Raw genomic sequence first — 9,844 nt, forward strand, 5'->3', positions numbered from 1 at the left:
GATCTTGTTCAGCCAGGATAGAGGCTGAGCCGTTCAGTGGCGAGACACCCTGTGTCTCTCTGGAGGAAAGGATGTTGAGGCTGGCAGCTCCCAGGCCAAAGTCAACAGTAGGCCCCAGAAGCCAGGGGGAAGATGTCCCGGCGACACTATAGGAGGAGCTTGAGAGGAGTCTGGTGATGAGGGGATCACCCTGCAGAGGCGCTGCTGATGAAGAAGCCCACTCCTGTGGGCAGGGAACACAGGTGGAGGCAGTAGGAAACATCAGGTGCAGGACTGGAGCCTAAGTAGAGGGGGGGGGCAAGTTGTGAGAAAGGGCTAACCTCACGGCAGGGAGAATAAGAGGCATTATCTTTCTTTTATTCCCAGTTCTATAGCCCATTGAGGAAGTTAGGGCTGACATGAGATGGCAGAGGGAGGTGCGATGCAACACACAGCAAACTACTGCACAATCTTAGGACAGGGGTAAAACTTTTTAAAACAGCAACAAATGCAGGGGAGAAAATCTTGGCAGCTTTTTTGTGGGTTTTTTCCCTCTCTGCTGTTTTAATTCAGTTGTTTTTTATTGTATTTGTATACTTATTGTATATTTTAATATTGTCAGTTTTATAATCTGTCCAACTTTGGGAGAAGGAGTGGCATTTATAAAATTAGTGAAGGAATGACCTTTTTAAACTAATTGTACATGTGGAACTTTTGACAGCTTCCATTCAAAACACAAGGGCAAACTGAGGCACAAGGGGTCCGGCCTTCATCCTTTCAGGTAGGTGCAAAGAAGCATCTCCACAAAACCACAAAGGCACAATTCACCTCAGTTACTTTCAGTTAACTAAGGTCTCATCAGGAACCTAAGTAAATGGCATGATTTTCTGTCTCCAAGCCAGAGATGGAGACATTTGTGTCTTGATCATGGGCTAACCATTATAAGAAGGGATGGAGGGAAGGATCTTGAAAGCTGACCGTCTCAGGCATTTTGAATATCCAGAATAGGATCTCGGAGACCCGGGTTCTAATCCCCATTCTGCCGTGGAAACTCACTGGGTGGGTGCAAGGATAAAATGGATGAGAGGAGAATAACGTTGTAAGCTACTTGGGAGTCCCCAATGGGGACCCAAATAAATCTGTCTCTCTGTGTTGTTTGTGCTGCTGAAGCAAGTACCAATCTAGTGCAGAGGCTGGGTATTGAAGAAAAAAAATCTGCTTTGCAGAGAATAAGGAGGTAAATCAGAAATAGAATTCTATCTTCTTTACTTCCTTAAGATATTTGTATACTGCTTTTCATCCATAAGAGCCCGGTGGCGCAGAGTGTTAAAGCTGCAGTACTGCAGTCCTAAGCTCTGCTCACGACCTGAGTTCGATCCCCAGCAGTAGCTGGGTTTTCAGGTAGCCGGCTAGAGGTTGACTCAGCCTTCCATCCTTCCGAGGTCGGTAAAATGAGTACCCAGCTTGCTGGGGGGAAAGCTTAGATGACTGGGGAAGGCAATGGCAAACCACCCCATAAAAAGTCTGCCATGAAAACGTTGTGAACGCAACGTCACCCCAGAGTTGGAAACAATGTGCTTGCACAGGGGACCTTCCTTTCCTTCCTTTCAACCATGGTTCTCAAAGTGCTTTACAACAAGAACCACACAGTATCAGTTAAAACGGATTATTTGAAACTGAACTCTCATATTCACAAAGCAAAGGGAAACAATTTCAAATCTCCGAAACGGTGCGATTTCAACTTAACAGAACAGAAAAGGCACAGTGAAGTAGATCTTAGTTCCCCTCTGAAAGGAAGGCTGGAGTGCCACAAGCTGACCTCAAAAGGCAGAGAATTACTCTGCTTAGAAGTCACTGAAAAAGTATGTTCTGCTTTTAGACTCCAGGAACTTTGGCATGCTACCCTTCATGTAAAAAGCTCCCTGTAGTACATAAAAGAGTAAATCAGTCTTTGATCTCTAGTGGACTAATTTTATGCATACAGGAGTCTCTCTTTTTTCACACCTAGGACAGCATTCAGAAATATGACCCCCTCCCCCAGTTATCTGAAGTGCCACAGTTCCACCATCTCTGCCTGCTATGCTGTTCTGCCCATGTAGGACAACCCCTCCAAGATGGGACTGCTAAGGTTTTCAATAGCACAAATTTCCCTGCAAATTATTACTTTTTTGACATGGCTGAAGTCCTCAAGTGGCTGTAATACAGTATATTTATTGGTTTATAGTGTGCCATTCACCTTGCATCTCAGCAAGAAATGTAGATTATGTGAAGTTAACATAGTTTGGATAGAGTGTTAGTTTAGGATTTGGAAAGCTCAGGTTCAGTTCTCCCCTCAGCCCTTGCCACGAATCTCAGTGGGTGATCTTGGGCCAGTCATTCTCCAAGCCTAAACTACCTCATAGGTAATGAGGATAAAATGGAAAGAGAGAGAACTGTGTACTTTATTTGTGGGTAAAAATGCATGAAATATGTGTAATTCCAATCCAGTAGCACCTTCAATATGTCTGTGTAAGAGATGGAAATACATAAACATGCTTCTACAGAACAGTCAGAAAGCTTAAAAGTGCAGGCTCACAATATATTTTCTCATGTTGCAGCTTCAGTGGATTTTTGCCATAGAGAGGAACTAGATTTGACTCCATTAGCACCTTACAGACCTATAAGGTTTTGGGGATATTAGCTTTCAAGAGTCAAAGTTCTGTTCATCAGACAGAGATGAAAGTTCATACCCCCAAAAGGTTGTTGGTCTCTGAGCCGATACTGGACTCATCTAGCTCTTCTACTACAAACCTGAAGCTATCAACAAGAGGGTTATTCAAGGCCAGAGGTGGCCAAATTGCAACTTGAAAGCCACATGTGGCTCTTTCATACATATTGTGTGGCTCTCAAAGCCCCCACCAACCCATCAGCTGACTTGGAGAAATCACTTTGCCAAGCCAGCCAGTGGCTTGGAACATGCCTTTAAAGTTGCTTTCTTTCCACCTTTTCCTCCCCCATGTTTCCCTTTCTTCCCTCCAGCTCTCAAACATTTGATATTCATGTCTTGTGACTCTCAAACATCTGACATTTATTCTTTGTGGCTCTTACATTAAGCAAGTTTGGCTTCCTCTGTTCTAGGCAAATGCTTTGCCAGGTTGGAGGGAGGGAGGGAGAGAAATGGTAAAAAAGTACTGCATGATGATGAAAAAAAATTAGAGATGGTGCACGCATGCACACATTTGCAGATTTTGCAAATTTGCAGGGTCCATTAATCAACTTTTGGAGGCTCATATGTGTTGTCAGTTTGCATAGCCGCTTGGTATCTTGACGCTGTCCTTGATCTCTGTGCTACAGGAAAGCCTTGCAAGAGAAGGACAAGCTGTGGCTCCTCCGAGAACAGAGGCGGAAGAAAAAGCTGCGCAAGCTGCTGAAGAGGATCAAGAACAATGACACGTGCAGCATGCCAGGCCTGACTTGTTTCACCCATGACAACCAACACTGGCAGACTGCCCCCTTGTGGACATGTATGGACCTCCATACTTTTAACCTTAACTCTAGGGCAGGGGTGGCCAGCGGTAGCTCTCCAGATGTTTTTTTTGCCTACAACTCCCATCAGCCCCAGCCAGCATGGCCAATGGCTGGGGCTGATGGGAATTGTAGGAAAAAAACATCTGGAGAGCTACTGTTGGCCACCCCTGTTCTAGGGTGTAATATTTTGCATGGCCTTTTGAGACTGTCTATATATATACCCTTCACGCCACTGGAGGCTGTCAGTGTCTTTGCTTACAAGAAACAAATGTGACTGCTTCATTTCTTAGGGATGTCCCTTGAATATGGGTCTATGGTTTCAGGGATAATCTGTGTACCCTGGCTTCAACACATAGGTTCCAGGCTCTGCACACACTTCAGTGCATGGATTATGGGGCTTTTTGCAGGCTTTTTTCATTTTAAGAGAGCTACACAAGCAAAAGAATCTGCTGCTTGGCTTGAAATTAATGGGGGAATTGTGAATAATAGAATTTAATGTGTGTCCCACAGCTCTAAGGAGAGCATTGCCTTGTGTTAAACAGAAAATTGTATTTTCGTCTTTATGAATAATCCCATACCTTTAACCAACATCAGCTTTTATTTTGCAGTGGGTCCTTTCTGTGCTTGCACTAGCGCAAACAACAACACATACTGGTGCATGAGGACAATCAATGAGACCCACAACTTCCTGTTCTGTGAATTTGCTACTGGCTTCCTTGAATACTTTGACCTCAACACTGATCCTTACCAGGTATTTGCAAAAGGTGGCTCAGAGGTTGGAGGAAATATAAAATGCAAAGGATGAAAACCAATTAAGGTCAATATTGTAACTGATCTTAATATATTTATTTTGTAAAGTCATAAAACATGGCAGTCAAGATGAAATGGGACTTCATGCAAGCATACCTGATGTTAGAGTTACCAGCAAATGGTAACTCTGCTAGCTATACTAGTACTTGCTGGAAGAAACAGAAGTTCTGAAGGGAAAGTGCTTGTCTTGAACCACTGGGAGACAGGGACTTAGAACCTCTGATTGGCCACAGCTTTCCAGTGCAAGTCCACTGCATTCACCTATTATTCACACTTAATTTACTGCATCATAAACAAGTGGAACAATGTGAGGAAGAAGGCAGGCATAGTGGCTTCTTAGGAAACTCATTTATTGTGCTGTACATTTCTGTAGCCAACACCAGGTGCAGCTGACAAATTTAGCAGTAAATGCTTTACCCCCTAATTTCTACAACTTTGGTTTGGCAACTGCACATAGGGTTTTCTCCAAGTGCATGGCCCCAGTTGTGACTCGGGGTGCGCGCACACAAAAAAAAATTAGTTATTTTTTGGGTTCAGAAAATGAAACCCATATAATCTCGGTATATATCGATATTCCCAAATCCCAATATCTACCTAAAGTTGTACCTAGGTTCCATCTATGCTAGATTATTTTACCTGCACAAAATTAAAAGGCTACATTCCTTATTTGTTAGGAGGGCATTGCTGTTCTACCTGAAATGGCTGTTCGATTTCTGTAAGGATAAAGCCTTATCTATATGCTTGCAGGCCCTAGCAAGGGTAAGAAAGTGTCTTGCAGATGCTTTCTAGCTGGATTGTGTCCACTATTAAACAATGCTATGAGTTAGCCAAGGTTTTGTGTCCCCTGAAGGTGTGCGTAGATTCTAATAGGGCTGTGGCCTCATCTGCTGCATTTCTGGATTGGAGTTCTACTGGCAGAAGTATGTCAAGCATCCACCTGTTTGTCTGTGGACACCTTTGTTCATCACTATGCTCTAGACCTGCAGGCAAGATGAGCTCAGCTGGGGAAGGCGGTCCTTCAGTCCATGTTTAAATAAGTGAGCATGCCCCACTGATTGGTGTTTAGCTTGCTAGAATCTCCATGTAGGAATGCATGGAAGATTGATGATGAAAACAGGGGTGCACTTACCTGTAACTGTTGTTCATCAAATATCTTCTGCGCAGGCACACATATTCTCCTTCCTGCCCCGCTGTATGCTTTCCTCAGTGGTGTAAGAGGTACTGATATATGCAGCACCCCCTAGAGGCTCATGGTTGTAAAAAAAAAAACTATATGCAGGCCTGCTCATGCATGTTCCCCATGTATGCCTGCACAGAAGATACCTGATGAACAACAGTTACAGGTAAGTGCAACCATGTTTTCTGAGGCTTAGGGATGATTATTTTTCCCACTGGCCATTCAGTGAATCAGCAGTTGTTGAACGCTCTACTGTAGCTCTGAGCACAACATAGTTGCTGGGGAAGGACAAAAATGAGGACAGGTCCTTGCACTGGGATTTTTTTAGCAGTTTTACCGTTCTTGTAGCAATGACTACAACATAGGTTTGGTGAGAAGAGATAGCTGGCATTAAAGAGAATGTCTTTATTTTCAGCTAATCAATGCAGTGAACACCCTAGACAGAGATGTGCTCAATCAACTGCACGTGCAGCTCATGGAACTAAGAAGCTGCAAAGGGTACAAGCAATGCAATCCAAGGACTCGGAACATGGAATTGGGTAAGGGCTTCCTAGTTTTGCCTCAGAAAGAATTGTTCAATAACTAAGATGTTTCATAGGCTTCTAGAACTAATCACTAAATGCATGAAGTAGAAAATCGGATGAGGAACACATAATGAAAGTTAACCTGGTGGAGTGGTTAGAGTTTGGACTAGGATCTGAGACCAAAGTTCAAATTTCTGCTCTGCCATGGAAGCTCACTGGTTGGTTACCTTGGGGCAGTCACACTCTTAGCCTAACCTGCTTCACGGGGCTGTTTGAGGGTAACATGGACGAGGGTCTTGGGTCCCAATGGGGAGAGGTACAGACAAAGTAAACAAACATTGTAAGCAGGTTATTTCCTTATAGCAGTCTTATTATAAACCATTGATGAGAAATCATGCTGCACAATTCCCTGTGCAGCTGGCCAACTGAGGAACAATTCTGCGGTATCAGTTTCCCACATTATCTCCCTTCTCAAGTAAATGCTATTGGGAGTGATATGAAATGACGAGAGAGAAAGGAGCAACTATTTTGAAGAGGACAGGAGCACAGTCTTTGAGAGCAAGCCAGTTAATGATATTGACGGTACTAGAGGATAGGCCACAGTATAATAAGGAATACTTTGTCTATTAATTCTAGTAAGCAGTTGCAATAAAGAGCAACCAGTTGGCATGAGTGAAGGACAGTGCAGATGCTACACAAGTTAATTGCTCTGCCCTATTACTTCTATCCCAAATATCATGCCTTAACAGATTCAATAGAAGAGGAACTGTAATAATAATCATGTGGCATTGTGTGTGTGTAACTGTTCTTCTTCCAAGTGGCCATTTGTGCATTCAGAGGCAGGATAAATTACGTGACCTATGCACAGAAAACCAACTAATGAACTTTAGTCTTTTTAAAAATGAGCAAGAAATGCCAGGTTTGAGAACACGATTCAGTGGTACAGCTCTCCACCACCTTTGGTTATGCATAGCCCAAGCTGCGTTTCTTAGGGGGATGATCTTCACATCTAGGACGTTTCCAGATCATGTGATGCACAAGGAATAATTCAGAATTTGGTTTGTTTTTCTTTAAGTCTGCATGTTATTCCAACCTCTTGGTTACATGGTCTGGTTTTGCTTGCCAAGCCTCTTGAATTGGAAACTGCCACTGCCAGCCCTGTGCTTACAAATGTTAACAAGTCATCTTCACCACTTCATGATGTGCCTTAATATTCACTTTTCCTCTGCCCTGTACCTAGTGCTTAACAAGTTATCAATTTTCTCCTGTTTAGGCCTTAAAGATGGAAGTTACGAGCAATACAGGTACTGTTGAAAATAAAGCTTTAACTTTCCCCCATATGTTATCATATCAAGCAATGGGAGAAAACAGACAGCAGCTCTCAGCCAAGAGTTGGGGTTCCAGTTAGCCCATTGAAGGTGGATTTATTTTGAAGGGCTGTGTGCTCTGTATAGACATTCTTTAAAATTTTCTTTTCTATCCTATGTCTGTTCTGGTGGGTCTCCTGGTGATGGTTAACTTTTTTTCTCCTTTTATGGCTTAAAAATTAGGCAATTTCAGCGACGCAAGTGGCCAGAAGTGAAGAGACCTTCATCTTCCAAGTTGCTGTGAGTTTGGGAGTACATGCATGCAGCTGTTAGCTAACTCCAACTTTCCTCCCTTTCATTCTTTTTGCATGCGGTATAGAAATCACTTTTGTCCCGTCTCACTTTTCCAATACCTACCTCATAGGAAACCATGCATGAGAAAGATGGCTCTGTAATTAATAATGGGTGCCAGTATTCTCTAGTTAAAGTTAAATAAATAAGGTTGCAAATCGTGAATGAGTCTGAACTTTGCCATGGAACTGAAGGGGTGAAAGTTTGTGCATTGGAGATCTAATAGGACAGAGAATCTTTTGCTTCTGATTTGTAGTTGTAGTAAAACAGGGTCTACAGCTACCTATGCAGGTTACTGCAGTTAGCGTCCTGATGGCAGACTGGTGCAGCATTTGTGGAAGGGGGAAAAATGTAAACTTCTCTCAACTGGGCTATTTCAAAGTAAAACAAATATATGAAACTGCTTTATACAGAATCATCGTTATCCAGATTGATCAGTTCAATTCAGTTTTAACTTCAAACCTTTAATGGCATAGCATAGAATACAGAAAAAGATTTGGATAGCTAAGATAGTTTAGATGTAAAATCAGGCATAGCCAGAGTTGTGTTGGAGAATGGTGGCCAAAACTTTTGCGACAGCACAGGTAATTTCTGAATTAGAGTGGTGCAGGAAAAATCGACAGAAAGACAAATTGTTCTTGCAGCAGTTATCCAGGGCCCTGGAAAGAGAAAGACCTTTCCTGACACCTACTGCGTGTGAACCTTTAACTAGAGATATTAGTATTAAATGAGTACCCTTCTGCATGCAAAACACACACCCTCACCACACAGTCACAATATATAACATGTATGGCAAGTACTGTTGTCAAAGGGATTAATGTAAATGCTGGGCTGGAACCCAAGCCCAATATTGTTACCTCAACCATGGACCATTGAGGAAAAAGGCAAAAGTTACAAGAATACGGCTAAAATGGAAAACCAATACCAAAGCAAAGCGCTCTGACATGGATATTGTTGAAATGTGAGTTAATTTAAATGGCCCATCCATTGAAACAAATCAGTCCCAAAGATGGCATTTCAAATTTCACTAGATTAAGGTAGGTTGTGAAATGTTTTTGCTATGAACTACAAGGTGGTAGAAGCACACACCCTTAAATGTCCCAGATGTCTTCCCCTGCACTGTCTTGCTAAACACATTTCTTTCTTCGGCTACAGGGTTAACAATCGTATTCTTTTTATTTTACAGAGGACAGCTCTGGGAAGGCTGGGAGGGCTAACCTACAAATGCTGGACCTCAATGAGGATATAAACTGGCCAGAACTTGAATCTTTGTACAGACTTAATGAAAGTGTGTATGTTTTCAGACTGAATTACAATGTTAGCCTGGAGGACTGGATGAACTTTTGACGCTTAGATAGTGTGTTTGCACTGTAATGCAATTGGAATAGAAACAGTGACCTCCTGGGGACTTAAATGTCATCAAGAATATGTATCCATTCTCGGAGCCCACTGGTTCACCTGCTTTTGCTTTGGATTATACCTCACTTGCTTCACAAGCTTGTTTTGCTTCCACCAGTCACTACAGATACAGTTTCAAGAAAGAAGCAGAGAAACAAAGGTCCCCCACTGACTCACAAAAAATCATAAGGGCCAAAAGCCTCCAGAGCACTGTTTTAAGTGGAACCCCAGTTCACAGCCCCTCTTCAGTTTCGTCTCTAACTTCAACCGGCATTAGACACAAATGGAAATCAAGATAAGAATGTGGATTCCCCCTTGTGCTAGGCAAGTCAAAGTAGATGAGAGCTCCCGAAGGATCCAGAATCTCAAGACAATATTACTGAAGAGATGCACAGACGGTAACACTTTTCAGGTGTCTACTCACATGGAAGCAATTTACTTCACTGTTCACTCACCTACCTTGGGATAAAAAGAAAATAAGTTATCACTCAGAAACCAGCTTTCCAGCATGGTACTGTAAATATTTAGTGTCCTGTTTAAACAAAAAAGTCCAGAACAATTTTGTTACTAAAGTGTTGGCATGCCCCAGTACCATTTCTGAAAATGTCACCTTCATTGCATAATAATTCCAGAATTTATCCATTTTTAAAAGCACTGCAAAATTTAAAAAAGCAGTTTGTGTATGTCTTGACAATTTTAACAAAGTTGGATTTGTATTAAGTCTTTGTGGTTATATTGTATGTTCAAAAACCAAAACTACTATAAAAGAAAGCACTTGTTTACTTTTATAA

At 42.3% G+C, this 9,844-nt stretch overlaps 1 protein-coding gene across 3 annotated transcripts in view; it reads left to right on the plus strand.

Moving 5' to 3' along the window:
• The window catches only part of SULF2 (sulfatase 2), a 448,960-nt gene extending 439,116 nt beyond the window's left edge, over positions 1-9,844 (plus strand). For all 3 annotated transcript variants that reach the window (XM_060230836.1, XM_060230837.1, XM_060230835.1), the window contains 7 exons: positions 701-760; positions 3,313-3,482; positions 4,095-4,237; positions 5,889-6,012; positions 7,271-7,301; positions 7,548-7,604; positions 8,842-9,844. In XM_060230836.1, the coding sequence (XP_060086819.1) occupies positions 701-760; positions 3,313-3,482; positions 4,095-4,237; positions 5,889-6,012; positions 7,271-7,301; positions 7,548-7,604; positions 8,842-8,872 (616 nt within the window). In that variant the 3' untranslated portion in view covers positions 8,873-9,844. The remainder of the gene's footprint in view (positions 1-700; positions 761-3,312; positions 3,483-4,094; positions 4,238-5,888; positions 6,013-7,270; positions 7,302-7,547; positions 7,605-8,841) is intronic.

The sequence above is a fragment of the Heteronotia binoei genome, chromosome 2 (genome assembly GCF_032191835.1).
Source record: "Heteronotia binoei isolate CCM8104 ecotype False Entrance Well chromosome 2, APGP_CSIRO_Hbin_v1, whole genome shotgun sequence".
NCBI lineage: Eukaryota > Metazoa > Chordata > Lepidosauria > Squamata > Gekkonidae > Heteronotia > Heteronotia binoei.